This window comes from Pteropus alecto, unplaced genomic scaffold (assembly GCF_000325575.1).
Source record: "Pteropus alecto unplaced genomic scaffold, ASM32557v1 scaffold45, whole genome shotgun sequence".
Taxonomy (NCBI): Eukaryota; Metazoa; Chordata; class Mammalia; order Chiroptera; family Pteropodidae; genus Pteropus; species Pteropus alecto.
This window is the reverse complement of record NW_006442491.1, coordinates 16,658,799-16,680,148: the sequence shown is the minus strand read 5'-3', so window position 1 is coordinate 16,680,148 and position 21,350 is coordinate 16,658,799. Positions and strand designations below refer to the sequence as shown.

Sequence of the window (21,350 nt, the reverse complement as noted above, 5' to 3'; positions counted from 1 at the left end):
GCCAGGCCCACCCAGACGGGCTCAAGGCCCGGGTGTGTGGGGGGGGCGCGGGGGCGGCCGAGTGCAGCTGCCCACAGTGCTGATGGCAGTGGCGGCAGCCTTGCCACGTGACCCGGGCAGGCGGAAGCGGAAGTACCGGCCTGGAGCCCGCGCTAGGCGGGTGGCCGCTCAGCGCTGCCCAGCAGCCGCCTGCACCAGCCATGGACTGCTACACCGCAAACTGGAACCCGCTCGGGGACTCTGCCTTTTACCGGTGAGCCGCACCCCCCTCCCGCCCACGACCCGGCTTACCCAGCTCGCCCGCCGGCTTGAGTCTCCGGGCGGAGCCCGCGGCGGCGCGCGCCCCCGTCACTCCCGGCGCTGGGGTCCGCCCCTCGCCGGCTCTCCCCTGTCGTCTGCCCCTTAACGCACACCCGCGTAATGGCCAGGGAGCCAGGCCTTCTCCTGCTCCAGCGAAGGAAACTGAGGCAAGCCCAGTGGTCACACAAGTAGGGGCAGAGTCCAACGCTGAAGCCCAGGTCTGTCAGTCTCCGGAAGGATGCTCAGATCACGTTGAGGGAGGCCGCCCACTGGTGACAGCGAGTGCCCAGTCTCCTGCCAGGAAGTGCTGCTGAAGTCAGACCACAGGGGCGCTCCCAGTGGGGCGGGATCGCACAGCAGGCGGGGAAACAGTGCTGACCAAGGCTGAGAGAAGGGGAAGAGTCGGCAGTGAATCCAGGGGCATCCCCGGCTAGCAGTTCTCTCATGGGAGTCGTAGAGTCCTAAACTACTAATTTTTCTAAAGTGTTCACCCATTACATCATTACCCTAATTAGGATTTTTCAGTGGTTTCCTTTTGTAGGATAAACTCCTCTTGTTAAATCTATAAGTCGACTCCTGTTTGTCCCTCCAACTTAATTTGCCCCTCTCGTACCCAAATTTTGTGTTCCAGTTGCACAGAAGAGGACCCCAACACACCATGTTTCATGGCTCTCCATAGTTGCAGCAGCCTGCAGTTCCTTTTGTGGGCACTGCCATTTCCCTCTTTGTCTTACTGGAGAAGTTGTGCTCATCCTTCAGGACTTAGTTCGAAGGTCCTTTCTGAAACTTTCCCCGACCTAACCCCAGTAGAGTCAGCTGACTTTCCTTTGGGCCTCACAGGACCTAGTGCTAGAATAGAGTCTGTTATGTATGGCACAGTAGGGCAATATTTGTATAGGTTTCTTCTGCTAAACCAAGTTCCTTGAGGGCTGAGAGCATATTTCTTGTATCTCTTTATCACAAATACTATTTAGAGCAGTGCCTGGTATGTAGTTGTTGCCCAATAAAGTTTTTTAGAAATACTTTATTACTACTAAAAGTCACAAAGATATCACATTAGAATCTTATTTCAATAGAAGATACCTGTTTGCTATGAAACTATGTACTACTGTTATTCACATATTAAAACTTTCTTATGTAATTTTTGATACATAAAATGTCAGCCCTTAAAGAGGACAGATGCTTTGTGGCAATTTTTAGAGATCTATTGCATTTGTTGTTTATATCTGATTCTTAAAATATGTCTATACTATATGAAAAAAATTGCAAAAGTTCATTTAAAATTAGTAAAGTTCATAGGAAATCACAATGATTTTAACTGTTTTTGTGGTAGAGGGATGCCAGTTGACATAGGTGATCATGTAACTTAGTGCTTACAACACAACATACACTTTCGAAAATATTAACATATTATTTTTGGAAATACAGTTGCCTACAGAGAGGCCTGTTAAATAGAAGAGTACTAAAAATGATGACCTCATTACTACAGAACTCCTGTTTATCACTGAAGTCTTAGCTTTGTTGTTACACTAATAAAGTTTTAAATGAATATATATGTCGAGTCCATGCCATAGACCAGCATACCTAGCCAACCCTTACCTATGTGTGCTGTATTGCCAGAAAGATGTAGAGGTCTAAGCCTTGCTGTGGAAGATATATTATTTTTGCTAACAGATGTGCCCATCTATGTACTAGACACTCAGCTAAGTTCTTTATGTGTATTAACTTGTTTAAGTCTTACAACTCCATGGAGCAGGTATCATGCTTAAATTCATCTTACTCATGAGGAAACACACACACAGAGTTTAGGTGACCAGGTTACACAGCTGGAAAGTAGTGGAGTGACAATTTGAATCCAGTCTTCTAGAACCTGTACTAAAGGATAGAGTTTTTTGTTTTTGTTTTTTAAACAGGAAAATGAAATAGTGTGTTCTAGCTTCTTCACCAGAGTAGAAATGTTTTAAGTGCAGATACTTGGTGTTACTTGTATTTGTGCATAGCCTTATGCCAGGATTTAATACATGTTTAAGTGAGTGAATGATTGATAAACAGGTGGCAGACAATGCATGGCAAGTCTTATCTATAGGACAGGATTCTTTTGCATTGGAAGTAGTGTTTTGGAAAACTAATTTGGCGAGGCAAGAAGAGGGAATGGTGACTAGTTCTTATGGGGCTTCAGAATTTTAGCCATTTTTATCCCCCAAAAAAACAATTTGGGCTAATCCTGTTAATGAATTTTACCCAACCCATTGTCAGGCTGGCTGTGTATCAGCCAATAAAAAGATATGGACCCTGTTTGCCCTCATAGAACTTATAGCTGGCAGAGGAGACTGTTGATAACCACTCAGTTTGTTTGATCATAATCACCGTGAAGGAGAGGTATAGGGTCCTAAGAGAGCATATAACAGACTGAGAAGTCAGAGGTAAAGAAGACTTCCTGAATGAAATGGTAACCCATCCAGGGGATGAGTAGGCATTGGTGCAGGGAATGGGATGAAGAAGAACATATACAAAGATCCTGAGGCAGGAGAGACCACTCTCAATGACCTTGAATGAAGAAGTTGATGCCTTTCCCTTAGGGGCCATACCCTGCAAGGCCTTATAGGTGATCTTTATTTGAAGAATAGTGGAGAAACCTAAATGAAAGGGTTTTAATGAAAGGATCGATATGATTGAATTTGGGGGGGAGGGGGGTTAAGTTCCTTCTGGAGGCAATGGGGGGACAAATTGGTAAGGGCAAGAAAGAATGGAGGCAAAGAAACTGGTTAGGAGGCTGGTGGAATATACCAAGAAGAAGTGGACGGTGGCGAGAACTGGGGTGGTGATGGTAGAGATGGAGAGGGGAGCAGATCTGACATATTTAGGAGATAAAATTGAAGGAGATCGTGATGGGGCTTCAGAATTTTAGCCATTTTTATCCCCCAAAAAAACAATTTGGGCTAATCCTGTTAATGAATTTTACCCAACCCATTGTCAGGCTGGCTGTGTATCAGCCAATAAAAAGATATGGACCCTGTTTGCCCTCATAGAACTTATAGCTGGCAGAGGAGACTGTTGATAACCACTCAGTTTGTTTGATCATAATCACCGTGAAGGAGAGGTATAGGGTCCTAAGAGAGCATATAACAGACTGAGAAGTCAGAGGTAAAGAAGACTTCCTGAATGAAATGGTAACCCATCCAGGGGATGAGTAGGCATTGGTGCAGGGAATGGGATGAAGAAGAACATATACAAAGATCCTGAGGCAGGAGAGACCACTCTCAATGACCTTGAATGAAGAAGTTGATGCCTTTCCCTTAGGGGCCATACCCTGCAAGGCCTTATAGGTGATCTTTATTTGAAGAATAGTGGAGAAACCTAAATGAAAGGGTTTTAATGAAAGGATCGATATGATTGAATTTGGGGGGGGGGGTTAAGTTCCTTCTGGAGGCAATGGGGGGACAAATTGGTAAGGGCAAGAAAGAATGGAGGCAAAGAAACTGGTTAGGAGGCTGGTGGAATATACCAAGAAGAAGTGGACGGTGGCGAGAACTGGGGTGGTGATGGTAGAGATGGAGAGGGGAGCAGATCTGACATATTTAGGAGATAAAATTGAAGGAGATCGTGATGGGTTGTACTTCTTAAGGAGAAAGAAGAGCAAGGTGTTGAGGATGACTTGGGTTTTCAGCTTAAGATAATGAGTTTGGTGGTGAAGAGAGTAAGCTTGGTTTTGAACACTGTTTCAGGTACTTTAGAAACATCCTTTATGGTAAAAAAAACAGAGACTGAAGATATGTATTTCTGAAGCTCTTATTAGAAATAGACTATTTTAGTAGGTTTTTTGAGGGGTTTGGTTTTTGCACATATAAAGATGAATTTTTTATAAAAAATTGTGGTTAAATACACATGATGTAGAACTTACTTTCTTATTCATTCTAAAGTACAATCCAGTGGTGTTAGGTATTTTCACATTGTTGTGTAACCAATATCCAGAACTTTTTCATCTTGCAGAACCAAAACTCTATACCCATTAAAATTCCTCATTCTCCCCTTCCCCCAGCCCTGGCAACTGCCATTCTATTTACTGCTTCTTTGAATTTGACTGCATAGCTCATATAAGTGGAATCATACAGTATTTACTTTTTTGTGATGGCTTATTTCACTTAGCATACTGTCCTAAAGGTTCATCCATACATGTTGTAAAATGTATCAAAATTACCTTCCTTGTTAAGGCTGAATAATATTCCATTTTATGTATATATCACATTTTGCTTATGTATTCATCCTTTAAAGGACACAGGTTATTTTCACCTCATGGCTGTTGTGAATAACGCTCCTATGAACAGTGGTGTACAAATAGCTCTTCGATACCTGTTTTATTCTTTTGGATATATACCCCAAAATGGAATTGCTGGTTCATATGGTAATTCTATGTTTAATATTTTGAGAAATTTTCATCTTGTTTTCCATGGCAGCTGCACCATTTTGCATTTCCAGCAACAGTGCACAAGAATTCTTTAGTAATTTCTGAGGCAAGCTGGAGTCAAGGGATTTCAAGGATGATGGTGGGCTTGCTTTAGGGCCTGGGGATTTTGGAATTATTAGATTATTTTCCAAGGCTCCCCAGTGGTCCAATAACCCAACCTGGATAGGCTGGAGATGATCTATTTTTACATAAGGGCCCTTCTCACGCTGTAGTGGACCAGGCTTTCCTAGCAGTTCAGTTGCACTGCCACAGTGATTTCTTCACTGTTTCCTGGATGGGCTTGAGATTGAGACTACCAGAGCTGCTAGGTTTAGTAATTTCCTGGCATTAGAATCCACGGTCCATTAACAGCCCCTGTGGTGATTTCCACCGTGAGACCTCGAGTAGAGGGGAAAGATCTAATTGGCCTTCCTCATTGAAGGTGTGGCCTCACAAGGTCTACAGTCCTCTAGCCTTTTCTGAGAGTCCGCCTTCCCTACTGCCCTCCACTCTACCTATCCATACCCCTCGCCACCCTTGAGGCACAGCTTGAGCCACCTCACTGTCCCTGAGAAGGCTACTTTATCTCAAAGCCTTGGGAAGGTGGTCCATGCTTTGTTACTCTTCACTCCCTGACCCTTACTCCTACATTGCTGCCAGTCTTCTAATTGACTGCATTTCTCACTGATTGTTTGATTGGAGACTTTGGCCCACAGCCTCCTAAACATCCCAGTTCTTGCCACCTTTTGTAGTAACTTAAGTGACTACCTGGCTTCATGGTTCCATAGGTTCTACTCAAGTAATCTTATGTTGTGTCCAGAATAACCAGACCCAACTTGAGTGCTCTTAACCAGGAGACAGTTTATTAGCCGGCGGCTGTCCTTGCAAAAGAGGAGCCCCGAATTGCCAGGATACAAGGATTTTAAGCCCCAAATCCCATTCCTCATTCTGTCTTAAACACAAAGGTCCATCTTTCTCCTATTCACTACCTGTCAACCCACTGGTCAGGTGTGCAAGCGGGAAGTACAGAAGCAGAAAGCTTGTTGTTAGAATGTTATGTTCCTATGGGTGATTGTCTATGTTCCCATGGGCAATAGCCAGTGTTCCCATGGGCGATGGCCAAACAGTAATTTTCAGCTTATATACAATTGATTATTTTTCATGCCACACAAGCAAGCAGGGTTACACAGGCTAAAATTGGCAGTTAGCGTATGAGCTCATTGTTACAAGTTTCATGATTAACAGAATGTGGTTAGGGGTTCCAGAAAATATGCCTAAGGTATAGACTTCCTTTGTCCAGTTTCAGGTTTTAATTATTCTTTAACCCTTTCACATTTCAGCGGGCTATTACACTTATGCACCTCATCCACCCCCACTCTGCTCCTGTGCTTATCCAGAACTGCTCTACCTCAAATGTTAAATTCAGACAGCCCCTTCTCAGACCATAAGCTCCTGTCCTCACTGACACTCTGATACCTTCTGAAAAACCGTCAGCCTCACTGAGATCCTCAACCCTGGAGCCCTCTCTTCTCTTTGTGTCAGCATGCAGAACTCCTTTCTACAGATGTATCCCTTTCTGTCCAGCGTGGTGTGCAGCCATGGTCAGTCATTGCAGTTGCTTTCTTACCTTTTCCCTGACAACCTTGTTCCTTTGCCCTTTGGTTGCACCTGCCTGGCACAGAACCACTTCCTAACACATCAATAACTCACCATCTCTATGCCGGTATCCAGGCTGCTGAGCTCTGCCATGAGGTCACACACAGGCAAGTTGGGTCTAGTTTGAATCCATGGTTACCAGCCTCAACAGGGCCCTCACAATCTTGTTATGTGGGTTCAGCCTATAGTCACTCACCACAAGGGCTTTTCTCTTCCTTTTAAAAAATTATACAAAGAAACATTTAATTGTAAACAATTAAAATATTTTGGAAATATTGAAAATCGAAGTCTCCTTAGCCCCTCCTCCCAACAGCTGACTTCACCTCATGCTTCTCAGAGAACTGGAGTCATTACATAGAAGGTCCCAAGCTTCCCCTACCCAAACGTGCCTGCTATCTTTCCATTCCACTGAGGAGATGAGTCCCCGTCTCCCTTGCCTACTCAGAAACCATGTGCCATGCACCCACACCCTCCCTTGGCCAGTTTCTCCAGCTGTTGTTCAAGACCCCCCTGCATCAAGATCGCCTGAGATGCTGGCTATGTGCAGCTTCTTAGGCCAGATCTCCATTATCTCTGGGGTGGGTCCTGGGAATTTGATCTATATTTTAATAAGCACCTAGGTGTTTCTCTGCTGCAGGAAAATTTGAAGACCACTGCTCTACGTTGTTTTCCATCATCTGTACCTCCCAAGTGTTCCCTACCATATTTTGAGTATAGTCAGATCTCATCCTAACAAAAAATAAACCTCCCTATTCAGAAAACAAACAGATCCTTCCACCTTGCCCCTTTTCTTTCTTCTCCACCTGAAAGGTCCGAAATCTGCGGTCTATACTTGCTTGCATTTTCTCTCTTCCCACTGACCACTCACTCTGGTCTGACCACCCTGTTCTCAGTTACTGCAGTGGTCGCAGCTCAGGTCTCATCTGAGCTTGACTCCCTGGAGCATTGAGAGAGATGAACCCTACTTTTTTTTTGGAAATTGTATTTAACCTTTACTCTGAAAAGCTCCAAATATACAACAAAGTAGCAGAATAAACATCCATAGCCATCATTTAGGCTTAAAAATTATTGTGCTGCAATATCTGCTTCAACTATTTTGGAAGTTTAAAAACTCTTTTATAAGAAAATGTTCAATACACATCAATATAGTAAAAATAATTTAGTGGATATCCATGTACTCATCACCAGCTTCAACAAGTATCAACAATTTGCCATTCTCTCCTCACCTCTCCCTCCCTGCCAAAATACACACACTTTTTAACACAATTAAATTTTGTGTTTGACTTTCAGCAGTAGTAGCCTGTGGCTACAATAAATAAGAGATTCTTTTAAGGGTGTTATGGAAGCTTTCTGCTTCTGAGACCACGACTTGAGCTGAAAATTAACAAACCCCAGACAGAGTCTTTCAATCAAATACTGTATTTTTAAGTAAATTACTGACATAACTTCAGTGTGCATTATTTTTTTAAAAATGACTATTTCCAATAAACTACAATACTATTTCACACCTAACAAAATCAACATTTGATATCATTTAACAACCAGTCCTTATTCAGACTTCTCCAGCTGTCTTAAAAGTGTCTTTTTAAATTTTTGTTCAAATCAAGACCCAAGCAAGAATTACTCATTTGCTTACCACTCTTAATTAAGTCTCCTGTAAACTTGAACGTTATTACCCACATTCCCACCCCTACCTTTTATTTTCATGAAAGACCAAGTCACTTTCTGGATTGGTGCCATTGCTGCCTTTGAACTTTTTTCTGTCATAGCCTGTATTTTCTGAAACTGTTTGATAGAAAGACTCAATTAGATTCAGATCGAATGTTTTAGGCAGAAATGCTTTTTGGTGATGCCATGGTGTTCGTACTGCATTACACCTGAGTCAGCATTACATCAGGTTGTCTGCTAGTAGGGAAGTTGACATTAACAAGTGTATTCGATGCTGATGGCTCCGTTGTAACATCATATTTTCCCCTTTTGTGACAAGTGTCTGAGGGATGCTACACTGGTTATGTCAGTACGCGTCTAATCAGGAAACAGAAACTAGTGATTAAACAAGGAAGTTTCATGTAAAGAACTCAAACTATGCTAACAAAGTAACTATAAGATAAAATAAAACTCTGTCCTCCCCTAGGGCTGAGGAGAAAAGAAGGGCAAACTTAGAAGGGGGGTTCCGTACCCAAGCTGGGGTTCTAAGCTCAATGGAAAAGATGTAGTTACAGCCCACTAGGTAGCACAGAAGTTTGCTGGTTTGCCTGGGCCAGAGCTGGTCCACAGTCATTAAGCGAGCAGGAAGCGTCCTCCTTAGCACAGATGGGGCATAAGTGAGCCATAGCTGGGGACCAGGTTCATGGGCTTGCACAGAGTTGGAGCACCAGTGTGAGCCAGAGATGTGGAACTTGCAGCATCTGTATGGAGAAAGCCACAGGAAGATAGATGCAGGTCAGGGCCAAGGCTGTGAGGTCACCAACGGATTACGTATTCTGGGTGCATGTTTGGGGCAGAGCACCACCAGGTGTTCTCATACCCACACTGCTGACTGACCTTGCAGCTGCCGGAAACAGCCAGAGAGCCTCTTCCTCTTACAGTGTCCCTACAATGCCTTCTCCTGAGAAGGTTAACATCTAGTTCATCGTGGAACACGTATTGAGGGTAAATTTGGACTTGAGAGACAATAAATTGATAACTGACACAGTCCACCCTTTGGCTGCTCAGCTTCCATGTTCACCCTCTACATACTTTTAAAACTCCCTCATAGCAACAAAACAACCCTATGTTCCCGTTTAAGAAGCTACCACTATCCTTCTTACAAGTAAATACTCTGTCTTTTCCCAAAATGAGAAGACACTTCAGCTAGTAAATTAACCCCATTTTCTTATGCCCATTGGTTCAATGGCATAAGGAGACCAAAATGGCAAGGTGGTGCCCTTATCTTCTAATTCAATGAACCCAATTTTGTGTCCCCTGGTAGAAACATTCTCCTCTTGGAGACTAAGCTCTCCAAACCTTTAGATCTCAAAGTGACTGGAACTGAAAGCAACATTTGTCGAAGGGAGTTGGTAAGTGTAATAGAGAAGCCACACTCACTTTCACCCCTTGATTCTGGGTTCCACGTATTCTGACTCTGGAGGAGACAACACCATATAATAGTAAAGCATAAGCTTTACATCAGAGATGTTAAGATAGAGCCCCATCCCTTTAGGATACTGTCTGCCACTTAGTGTTATAACTGGCTCGACAGTAAATTTGGGCCAGCCACTTCTGGATGATCAGGTATATGATAAGACTAGTTGATTCCATGGACCTAAGCCCACTGCTGCACTTTCTTTGCTGTAAAATGTCTTTGATTAGATGCAATGCTTTGCAGAATGCTACCACAGAAGATAAGGTATTCTATAAGTCCACAGATGGTGGGTGCTGGCAATGGCATTACAGATACAGAAGACAAATCCACATCCAGAACGTATATGTATTCCAGTGAGGACAAATCTTTGTTTCCTCCATCATGGTAGAGGTCCAGTGTAGTAAACTTGCAGGCTAGTTCCCCTGGGAATGGTACCATATTGGGGCCATGTATTGGTCTCTGCTGTTGACAGATTAGCCACTCAGCACTAGTGTTAGCCAGGTCAGCCTTGGGGAGAGACGCTCCCAAGACATCTACCCTAGTTGAGGTCATCACAGGATTTTCAAGCCAGGGAAGGTTAGTCTCCTTGGACACAGGAAGGCAAACTACTTTTACTTGTAAGGAAGGCTCAGAATGACTTGAGGGTGCAAGATTGTCAATCTCGCTCTAACCAGATATCTCTCAAGTTTCAGGATCCCATTCTTTCTTGATCAGTGCCCTAACTTTCACATAAGAAATAGTGCGTTGGTGAATTCAACTGTTATAATTTAACATTCCACACAATTAAATTTTGTGTTTGACTTTCAGCAGTAGTAGCCTGTGGCTACAATAAATAAGAGATTCTTTTAAGGGTGTTATGGTAGCTTTCTGCTTCTCAGACCATGACTTGAGCTGAAAATTAACAGACCCAACCTTGTCATTTTCTCTTTGTAAATGTTCAAATGCACTCAAAATAATCCATCCACACCACAGCCCTTACAATGATTACTGCTATACAGCCAAGCACAGAAGTCACACCCAAATACATGTTTGACTTGGCATTTCACCACGGAAAACTGCAGGCTTGATTAATTGTGATGCCACTGCACGCAGTGGGTTACTAACATCCATTTCCGTTGGCAGAGAGCTCAGCACTGCTCTCAAGCTTAAGCACACAACCAAACTAATCCTCAAATCCCATCTTTAGGCGTCAGTCTCCTAGGACCACTCTTTGTGCCAAGTCCATATCAGTCTGGGTCCAGTTATGAGTTTTAAGCAAAGTTTAATAAGTATAAAGAATTATTAGGATCACTTCATGGATTGTATAAATGTCTAACTTTTTAAAATTTTAAAATAAATAGGAAAAAAAGAATTACTAAGCTGTGATAAAGACTATAGGATATAATAAAATTGTATATGGTAGCCTAGAGCTGAGGGAGAGTACCCAAGGAAGGACAGATTTGGAAGGCGGGGGGGGGCGCCCTTCCCCATACTGGGGTTCAGACCCTGTTGGAGAAATTATAGTTGCAATATATAGGATGGCAGAGAAGTTCACTGGTATGCCCAAGTCAGAGCTGGTCCACGGTTGCTGGGCAAGCAAGGAACAACCCTCTGGGGTTCAGGGGTAGTGGGGCACAGGTGAATTTTAACTGGCAGCCAGGGGTGGGGGTGTGCAAGAGGAGTGGGGAAACTGGTGCAGGCAGGTAGCCTGGAGCACCACAACCAGTATCTGAGAGCATGGGTGTGCAGAGAGGATCAGTGGAAATACTTGAGTGGGCAGGCAGGACAGCCATAGCAGACATCTTGGCATGCAGAGGAACTATGGCCCGGCATGGCCAGGAGGCCAGGAATGTGGTATCTATCCAGGTAGCCCTGGGAAGGTGATTACCAGTCCAGGCAAGCCGAGGCTGCTGCATGGCTGGGCAGATCACCCTTAGGTGTCCTCACACCTTGGTTGCTGGCTGGCTTTGCCCTGCTGGAAGCGGCAAGAGAGCCCCTTCCTCATGCAGCGTCCCTCCAGCACCCTCTACTGAGAAAGCTTAACATCACACTCACTGTGAAGGAGAAATGTTTAAAAGAATGCTGTCCCTTAAACATTGAAGCATGAATTTGGAGTTGAGCGGCAATTAATTGGTAACTGGCATGTTAGGCCTGTGTGAATCTGTTTTCTCATCAAATTTTCATTCATGATTTTTGTAACAAAATGTCAAAAAAAAAAACATATGGGTTATAAAAAATTCAAATAATACAAAATTATGTAGCCTATAAATTGGCAGTTTCCTTACCTCCTTCCCCCACTTAACCACCCTCTCCAAAGGTAACCACTGTCTGGCTTAGTATGGAGACCTTTGAGCGTTTTTTCTATGTATTTACACACATTCATGTGATTATATGTAACTATGCTTGTCAAAAATATGTGCTCAGTTTTTTAATTACATAAATGGGTTTATGTGGTTCATACTGAGCTGCAGCTTAGTATGCCAAACAATCTAAGAGTGTTTTCCTTGATAATTTCTGGGTTTTGTATCTTGCTCTGAAAGACTACTATAGTTCCCATTGTACAAATATTAGGTTATATTTTCTCAAGTTTTTTGTGTTTAGTTTTTAAATATTTTCACACAAAGTAGTACGATATAGTCCTTGACCTTCTTTCTTTTAGTTTTATTTTCATTTAAAAAGTAAATTAGAGCCTTTTGTGTTTTTTTAAATGTATCTTTTTCACATGTGTCACAAACATTTTTTGTCTTCCTAGGTTTTTTTTTTTGGTGGATTTTTTTTAATGTATAAAAGTTTTAAAATGTTAATTATTTTAATAAATAACCATTAATGTGGTTTAAAAACTCAGTCTCATTCCCTCCCTGCCCCTATTCAGCTAATTCTACCCCTTACCTACAAGTAACCACCATTATTAGATTTTTATAAATCTTATTAGTTTCTTTTTTCAAATGGAAGCAAATATAAATATGTGATGTTTTTCACCTTTTTTTGTATAAAAGTATACAGAAGGTCTAAATTTTTATTAGTCCCATATGTTGGTCTTGTTTTGTGACTTCTGGGTTTTATATCATGCTTAGAAATTGTTTTTGCTTGGAGACTGTTAACATACTCAAGATTTTTTTCTGATGTGGCTTTATTTCTTTAACATTTAAGTATTGAATTCCATCCGGAAAATATTTTATTATAGAAATTAAATGATGAAATAGTGTTTATTGCGATGCTTCCCATATATCCCATTGTCTCATTTCAAGTATCAATTCCCACCAATTTGAAATGCCATCTTTATTACATGCTCAATTACCAGGCCTTTTTTGGGATTCTGTTCTCTTCCATTGATCTATTTGCTATTCTGTGCCAAAACAACAGTTTTAATTCACTTTAGTATTATATAGTATATTTGAAATCCAATATGTGTATGTTCTCATATTTTCAAATGTTCTTAAATATCTTCCAGTATTTTCTCTTTCAGATGATTTGTTTTTTTTACCCCAGGTAAACTGTAGGCAATTTGTGCTTCCTTCCCCGCAAAAAACTGGGGTGATTTTTATTGCAATTCTGTGCATTTGTAGATCATTTTGGGATACTTTTTCATGTCTCTATATCCTTGATTACACTTTGATTTGATTTTGTAAAAATTTTTATTAGGTTTATTCTTGGGTATCGTAGCTTTATCACTATTATGATTAGGATCTTTCTAAAATTGTGTTTCTAATTGGTTCTTGCTATGGTATCGAAAATTAATTGGTATAGAAAATATATTGATTGTTGCTCACCCAACTGAGCTCTTTTATTCATCGTTCCATAGACTGCTTCAGGTTTTCTAAGTAGACAATCACATTATTTGTAAATAGTAGTAATTTCACTCTTCCAAAATAAAAAACTGTTGTTAAGTTATTTTGTCTAGAGCCCCAAGAAGAATGTAAAATAGAAGGTAATTGTGGGCATCTTCCTGACCTTTAATGGGAAGGCTCCTGAAACGATACCAGCCGAAACATCCTCCTTAAACATTGTTTTTTCTTGGCATCCTGGAATAGTGCCCACTCCTTCTCTGTCCCCTTCTTCCTGCCTCCAGCCATCAAATGATGGCCTGCCTCAAGCCTCCTACTCAGTCTTCTCATACAGCACACACCCTCCGTGCATACCTCAGATTGTAGTCATCTTGTGCCAGATTGCAATTTCATTTACCTCCCATAAGCTGAGTATTCAGATTGACATCTCTAACCCAGGTCTCTCTCCCCAGCTCTGGACTTACTAAAGAGCTCCTCTTTGATTTCTTTCAGGCACTGCTAACTCAGTACCTCTAACACTGAGTTCTTTATTAACTAGTGTTGAGCTGGACCCCTGGCTATAAAGCCCACAACCTGATTCAGTATTAAGAACCAGAAATAGAAGAAGAACTGCCTACCCTAAGAGACCCTCTCAGAAGGCTTTATTTCCTGCTAATGTAGGCCCAAGCCAGCCACTCCACCCTAGTCAGTTTGTGACCTGGATATTTGCCATACAGCCTTCCTCTCCCAGGAGCTCCTGCCATCTCTGCACACTTGTCCCAAGAACCACATCCTCTGTCAACAGCCTCTGCTCTCTTGCCTTGGGTCCTTAAACATGCATGTAGCTGTTTCTAGTCATCATCCCCCTTCCTGCCCCGGGAGGCATCTTCAGCTTTCCTGTGGAGGACAAATGAGGCTTCAGGGGTTCCTCTGGGGCTCATTCCATTCGGATACAGGGTCACGAGGAGGCTAATTTCTATTTGCCTTTGTGCGGGCAGGAAATATGAGCTGTACAGCATGGACTGGGACCTGAAGGAGGAACTCAGGGACTGCCTGGTGGCCGCTGCACCCTACGGGGGCCCCATTGGTATGTCACTCTGCTACCGCATGCTCTGGGACCATGGGATGAAGTCAAGTTTCTTGATTCCTGGGGGTCTTGCCGTTGGGTTGTTCTTACTAGCATATGCCACCCTCCCCCACTCCCCACCCACTTGAGATGCTTTTAATGGTTCTCATGAGGCCTGCTTCATATGGGATGGGCCTGAGATGCTGCTTCATGAGGCCTGCTTCAAATGGGGTGGGCCTAGCCTGGTGAGCTAGGACAGAAGGTCTCTTCTCCATCTGAAGCACTGCTGAGGAACCCCTGGCGGAAGGAGAAGCCTGCCAATGTACGGCCAGTACTTGAGATCTACTCTGCTTCTGGCATGCCTCTAGCCAGTCTGCTGGTGAGCATCCCTGGCCCACCCTGAGGCTGGGGGCTGGGCAGGGTTCCTGTGTCCCTAGACAGCCTCAGGAACTTCTTCTCCTCTGCAGTGGAAGAGTGGCCCTGTGGTATCCCTAGGCTGGTCAGCTGAAGAGGAGCTACTCTGCGTGCAGGAAGACGGTGTAGTGCTGGTTTATGGGCTTCATGGTGACTTCCGGAGACACTTCAGCATGGGCAATGTAGGGGCCACAGGAGGTTGTAGAAAAGGAATGGAGTCTTTGACTCTGTGGCTTCTTCAAGGCCCCTCTCCACTTGCCCCTTTCCCCAGGAGGTACTCCAAAACCGGGTTCTAGATGCCCGGATCTTCCATACTGAGTTTGGTTCTGGAGTGGCCATCCTCACAGGAGCCCACCGCTTCACCCTCAGTGCCAATGTGAGTGACCTCAAACTCCGCCGAATGCCAGAAGTGCCAGGTGAGCATCAACACCCCTGAGACAGAGACAGCCATTCAGTGCCTACAGATGTGCTTCCAGACTGTGGGATCAATAGAGATAGAAGCTATGGGCTCTGGTTATCCCGAGGTTGTCCTATTCCTGACCACAGGTTTGCAGAGTGCACCTTCATGCTGGACCACACTGTGCCAGGACCGAGTAGCACACATTCTTCTGGCTGTGGGGCCTGATCTTTACCTTCTAGACCACGCAGCATGCTCTGCAGTGGTAAGGGTTTGAGTGGGAGTGAAATGGAGGAGTTGGGGGAGGCAGTGGGGAGGCTCTGAGAAGTCAAGATCTCTGGTGTCCTCCTTGGCCCTGCCCCAGACTCCCCCTGGCCTGGCCCCAGGTGTGAGCAGCTTCCTGCAGATGGCTATCTCCTTCACCTACCGACACCTGGCACTCTTCACAGACACAGGCTACATCTGGATGGGGACAGCTTCACTGAAGGTGTGATCCTGAGACAACACAGGGACACCATGTCTTCTTCAGGGAAGATCTATTTGGTAGGGGTAGGGGAGGGGCTTTTCAACCTGACTACTTGGATAGGGCTGTGATGCTTCTTACATCCTTTCAGGAGAAGCTGTGCGAGTTCAACTGCAACATCCGGGCCCCCCCAAAGCAGATGGTCTGGTGAGGACAGGGTTGTTATGCTGGGGGTGGGGGTGGACATAGCCTTGTTTCTTGGGATACCTTGATTCATCCTGTGTACTAGCCAAGCTAAGTGGAGCTTGCATCTTCTCTGCCAGTGCACATTCGAGGGAAACCCCTGCCCTCCTGTAGGCCCGAGATGCCCCCAGGCACTGACAATACAGGGTAAGAGGGAAGCAGACAAGTCAGAGCAATGAGATAAGGGGCAGGAAGCATGTGCAGGGCTGTCCCAAGACAAAGTGATGTAAGCAATGATATGAGAAACCTGACTGTGGGGCATATCAACCCATGTATGTCTCAGACATGTATGTGTGATGCTGCCCACAGGTGCAGCCGTCCTCGCAGCAAGGAGAGGGCCGTTGTAGTGGCCTGGGAGAAGCGGCTAATGGTGGTGGGCGATGCGCCTGAGAGCATCCAGTATCCTTGGAGGGATATCTGTGGGGGTAAGAGGGGAAAGGGGAAAGGGGTCACCTGCCTCATCCCATCTCTGGGTGTTCTTGAGAACCTTGACCAAGCTCAGGTTTGTGCTGGATGAGGACTCCTACATGGTACCTGAGCTGGATGGGGTCCGTATCTTCTCGCGCAGCACCCACGAATTTCTGCATGAAGTTCCAGGTGAGGCCCTCACAGGGGCACCACATGACCCAGGGCAGAGGTTCCTAGGTACTGCAGCTGCTGTGGGCCAGAGGAGGATGAGGACATTAGGGCATTGAGGCATTGAGGCAGAGCTGAGGGTTCCCTGTGCTCTTCCCCCATTCGCCATCTTCCTTCTCCAGTGGCCAGCGAGGAGATCTTCAAAATTGCCTCAATGGCCCCTGGAGCACTGCTATTGGAGGCCCAGAAGGAATATGAGGTAAAGCCCTGGCCTTCTCCCTGGACCCTAGGATACTCTTCTCCTTCCCCTGATTGGCACAGCCAGGTGCCACCAGTGAAGAGAGGGGTCTAGGCAAGACACCAGACTGGGTTGGGGTGCGCCAGCTCAGGTGGACTAAAGTGAAATGGGGTCCTCCGTGTGGTGATGGGGAGGGGCAGGGAGCCCCGACTATCCCCAGCCCAGGCACAAGTCAGGGCTATTATCAAGGGGTCTCAGGGATTCTCACTGGCAATTGTGGGCTGATATAGGGCGGAGGGAATATCTGAACGCTTCAGGTAGACTGAGTGCGCTGAGGGGGTTTGGGCTCTGCCTCTGCAGCCCCTCCAAATCAGCCCATTTGCACTGTAGCCAAGGAGCTGGGGGCAGATGTGAGGGTGTTCTCCATTGTGATGTCATGTCTCTAGCACCCCCCCCTTTCTCTCTCCACCCCTCAACCCCAGAAAGAGAGCCAGAAGGCCGATGAGTACTTGCGGGAGATCCAGGAGTTGGGGCAGCTGACCCAGGCAGTGCAGCAGTGCATTGAGGCCGCAGGACATGAGCACCAGCCAGACATGCAGAAGAGTCTGCTCAGGGTTGGCCTGGGCAGCAGGGCTGCAGGGAGGGGCACTGGGCAGGGTGGGGCTGGCAGGGGGGAAGCTCTCTTCTATTGCCCTCTGGCTCTTCTCAGGCTGCTTCCTTTGGAAAGTGTTTCCTCGACAGATTTCCACCCGACAGCTTCGTACGCATGTGTCAGGACCTGCGTGTGCTTAATGCCGTTCGGGACTATCACATCGGGATCCCGCTCACCTATAGCCAGTATCCCCATGCATTTCAGAATGGTGTTCACAGCCAGGGGTGGCAGAGGAAGGGGCTGGAGATACCACCTAAAGGTTCTTGGCAAATAGGGCTTATTCTCCAGCTGGATCCTTAACCGAGTAAAATGCAGATACAAGCAACTCACCATCCAAGTGCTGCTGGACAGGTCAGCAAGCCCAAGGGTGCTGGGAAGGCTCTAGGTGGGCAAGTGTCACAGCCTTTTGTGGGCTCTCATGGTCACTGCTCCTGACCTATTTCTTTGGGACTTGGGAGAACTGAGTTGCAAGTTGGGGCTGTGCTGTCCTCTCTCTGCCCCACCTCACCCTGTACCCGTTATCTCTCCTGCCTGCCAGGCTTGTGTTGCGGAGGCTTTACCCCCTGGCCATCCAGATATGTGAGTACCTGCGCCTTCCTGAAGTGCAGGGTGTCAGCAGGATCCTGGCCCACTGGGCATGCTACAAGGTGAGGATGTAGGACAGGGTCCAAGGGCATTTAGGGACTTTCAGGCCCTGATGAAGTATAGGAAATAAGAAGTGTAGGACTGAAGGACCAGGTCCTGATTGGGGTTCGGTGGGGTGAGAGGTGAGATGCAGGTGTGTGTGACACCCTTTCCCTCTGCAGGTGCAACAGAAGGACGTGTCTGATGAGGATGTTGCTCGGGCCATTAACCAGAAGCTGGGGGACACACCTGGTGTCTCTTACTCTGACATTGCTGCGCGGGCCTATGGCTGTGGCCGCACAGAGCTGGCCATCAAGGTGTGGGTGCTCAGCCCTCCCCAGATGCCCTGTCTTGGGTATTGGAGGCCCCCAGGTGAGCTCTTTCTCCTCTGCCTTTTTTCCCACAGCTGTTGGAGTATGAGCCACGCTCTGGGGAGCAGGTACCCCTTCTCCTAAAGATGAAGAGGAGCAAACTGGCACTGAGCAAGGCTATTGAGAGCGGGGACACTGACCTGGGTGAGCAAGGTTTGGGTGAGGCCAAGACCAGGGCCCCTGGGCTGAGCAAGGGGCTGGGCTGGAGTCCCCACCCCACCTTACTACCCAATAGTGTTCACGGTGTTGCTACACCTGAAGAATGAGCTGAACCGAGGAGATTTTTTCATGACCCTTCGGAACCAGCCCATGGCCCTGAGTTTGTACCGACAGGTGTGTGCAGTGGGCAGGGGTGGGGCTGGAGCCTCCTGAACCCCTGAGTTGGCCTTGCTGACTACCTGTCCCCGGCCCCAGTTCTGTAAGCATCAAGAACTAGAGACGCTGAAGGACCTTTACAATCAGGATGACAACCACCAGGAGCTGGGCAGCTTCCACATCCGAGCCAGCTACGCTGCAGAGGAGGTCTGAGGCCCACAGAGAGGGTGGGGCCCTTGGGCTAGGCTGTTGGTCTGGTTCCTTCTCTAGGAATCTAGGTCTCATATTTGGTGCACACCCCATCTGGTCCTCACTGTTGAGGAAGTCTAAGAAGGCATGAGGCCAGGATGAGGGTTGGTCCCAGAGGAGCTAGCCTTCCCACTAGAGATACCAGAGTGGTACACCCAGTGGGTAAGGCTGGCCCTGGTGACCCTTAGCATAGGGACTGGGAAGAAAACTGTAGCCTGGGTTGGAAGGGCTGAGGTCCCTTGAACTATGAGCTCAGGCTTTTCTTCCTGCCCTTATAGCGTATTGAGGGGCGAGTTGCAGCTCTGCAGACGGCAGCTGATGCCTTCTATAAGGCCAAGAATGAGTTTGCAGCCAAGGTCTGGCCTACTCTTTCCTAAAAACCTCCTCGTTTTTCCTCTCAGTCTTCCCTCCTTGTCCCTCTCATCCTCATCCTGCCTTATCCCTATCCCCAGGCCACAGAGGATCAAATGCGGCTCCTACGGCTGCAGCGACGCCTAGAAGATGAGCTGGGGGGTCAGTTCCTGGACCTATCTCTGCATGACACGGTCACCAGTCTCATCCTCGGCGGCCACAACAAGCGCGCAGAGCAGCTGGCGCGTGACTTCCGCATACCGGACAAGAGGTACGTGAGGGTCCAGGCTGCATGCAGGACCTGGGATCCCTGCCCGTCCTGCAGCACCTCCAAGCCCAGCTTCCTCACAGGCTCTGGTGGCTGAAGTTGACCGCTCTGGCAGCTCTGGAAGACTGGGAGGAGCTAGAGAAGTTTTCTAAGAGCAAGAAATCACCCATCGGCTACCTGGTGAGGCAGGGGCCCTCCCAACACCCCACCGCCAGGGAGGCTAGTCCTGGGGAGAGGACCAGGCCCAGAGATAGGCCAATGACCTATTCATGCATCTGTTCAGCTGGCCAAAATTTTTAGTGGATGCTTCCTGTGTGTGCATGTTCATAAGCTAAATATATCAGGGAATGGGCCCCAGTCAGCCTGCACATGTCGGCAGGCAGGAGAATGAGCTGCTTTCCCCCAGGATGACCACAGGGGGACCCCACGTGCCTAAGGAAAAGTCCTATTTGGGTGGAGGGTGGAAGCGGACAGGAAAAGCACATCTGCAAGGCAGTGGAGGATATTGAGGGGTTTGTTTTCTATGGCAGGCAGTTCAGAGGTGTGGTGGGTAGGTGGAACAGCCATAAGAGAAAATATAGGCTCCAAGATGGTAGGAAACACCTGTTGTGAGGGGATGACAGTGGATGGTGTTCTAGATGCATGGAAATACTTGGTCTCAAGGCTCTAACATCTTTGGTTTAGGTTGTTTCTGCCCTGAGAATGTCAAGATCATACCTCTTGTAGATGTGTGTCAGGGCATGGGTGGGGGAGTTACATGCACTAAAGTGTATATAAAATATACAGTGACAGTATATTCAGTGGGCTTTTGTTCATAAGACAGGACAGAAGGGCTCTGCCTTATCTTCTCCCTCCATCTCCTCCCTCTCTAAGCCCTTTGTGGAGATCTGCATGAAGCAGCACAACAAATATGAGGCCAAGAAGTACGCCTCCCGTGTAGGTCCTGAGCAGAAGGTCAAGGCTTTACTTCTTGTTGGGTATGTTGGCTGAGAGCCCCGTGCTGCTGGGGTGCTGAGCTAGTGGACTGATGAGGGGCATGGTTTGTACCTTTGATCATCCCAACATCATCTCCCGTCCTGCTCAAACCACAGGGATGTGGCTCAGGCTGCAGACATTGCCATTGAGCGCCGAAACGAAGCAGAGCTGAGCCTCGTATTGTCCCACTGCACTGGAGCCACAGACGGTGCCACGGCCGACAAGATTCAGCGGGCCAGGGCTCAAGCCCAGAAGAAGTGAGGGGCTCACCTTATATGTCTCCTCATATCCTGGGCTTGGCAGAAGTGTCACTGCTCATCTAGCTCCTCCCCCAGAGCTAAGCTGAGGAGGTGGGGTGGGAAGGGATCTGGTTGTAAATAAAGTTGGAACATTTTAGAGTGTTTTTCTTATACAGTCTTGCCTAAGCAGAAGCAAACTGGACCAGAAGTATCCAGATATCTCAGCGAAATCCCATGTGTTTGTGTGGGATCTAGAGGAGAAGCTTCTCTAGCTATATTTACAAAAAGATGTGCCCCTCAGCATAGTTATGAAGGAAAGCTCTCTCAAGCTCTCAGACCCTAGAAGGATTATGGGGAGAGATGGCACAAAACTTAACAACTTATCAGGAACCATACTGAAAAACATTATACACCCATGTACACAAGAACCATGCTGAATACCATTATTTCATTTATTCCACGTGACAAACATAAGGCCCTCCGTAAGCAAGGGAGTCTGGGCAAGGCCTCTGGTTTGCACTGCAGTGAGAGTTGGAGGACTAATGAGAGGCATGTGTTGCCAGCAGGTTGTAGGGGTTGAAAGAAGAGCCTTTGGAGACACCGCCCACTGAACAGTGGTGAACAATTCCTAAGTCATCTCTA

At 46.5% G+C, this 21,350-nt stretch overlaps 2 protein-coding genes across 3 annotated transcripts in view; one reads left to right on the top strand and one right to left on the bottom strand.

The window, feature by feature from the left end:
- Positions 1–1,317, bottom strand: part of PCED1A (PC-esterase domain containing 1A) — a 9,053-nt gene extending 7,736 nt beyond the window's left edge. For both annotated transcript variants that reach the window (XM_015597066.2, XM_006921656.3), the window contains exon 1: positions 292–1,317. The gene's annotated coding sequence lies outside the window, so the exon portion shown is untranslated. The remainder of the gene's footprint in view (positions 1–291) is intronic.
- Positions 107–20,872, top strand: VPS16 (VPS16, CORVET/HOPS core subunit). Its single transcript, XM_006921659.3, has 24 exons — positions 107–253; positions 14,266–14,354; positions 14,615–14,712; positions 14,801–14,929; positions 15,019–15,163; positions 15,294–15,409; positions 15,509–15,631; positions 15,759–15,814; positions 16,160–16,249; positions 16,353–16,447; positions 16,609–16,685; positions 17,147–17,278; positions 17,374–17,501; positions 17,632–17,667; positions 17,855–17,963; positions 18,123–18,257; positions 18,347–18,455; positions 18,547–18,644; positions 18,726–18,833; positions 19,154–19,231; positions 19,328–19,497; positions 19,578–19,674; positions 20,368–20,471; positions 20,586–20,872. Exons 1-24 carry the CDS (start codon positions 201–203, stop codon positions 20,728–20,730), a joined length of 2,520 nt encoding a protein of 839 aa, XP_006921721.1. The 5' UTR covers positions 107–200; the 3' UTR covers positions 20,731–20,872.
- Positions 20,873–21,350: the final 478 nt, after the last annotated feature.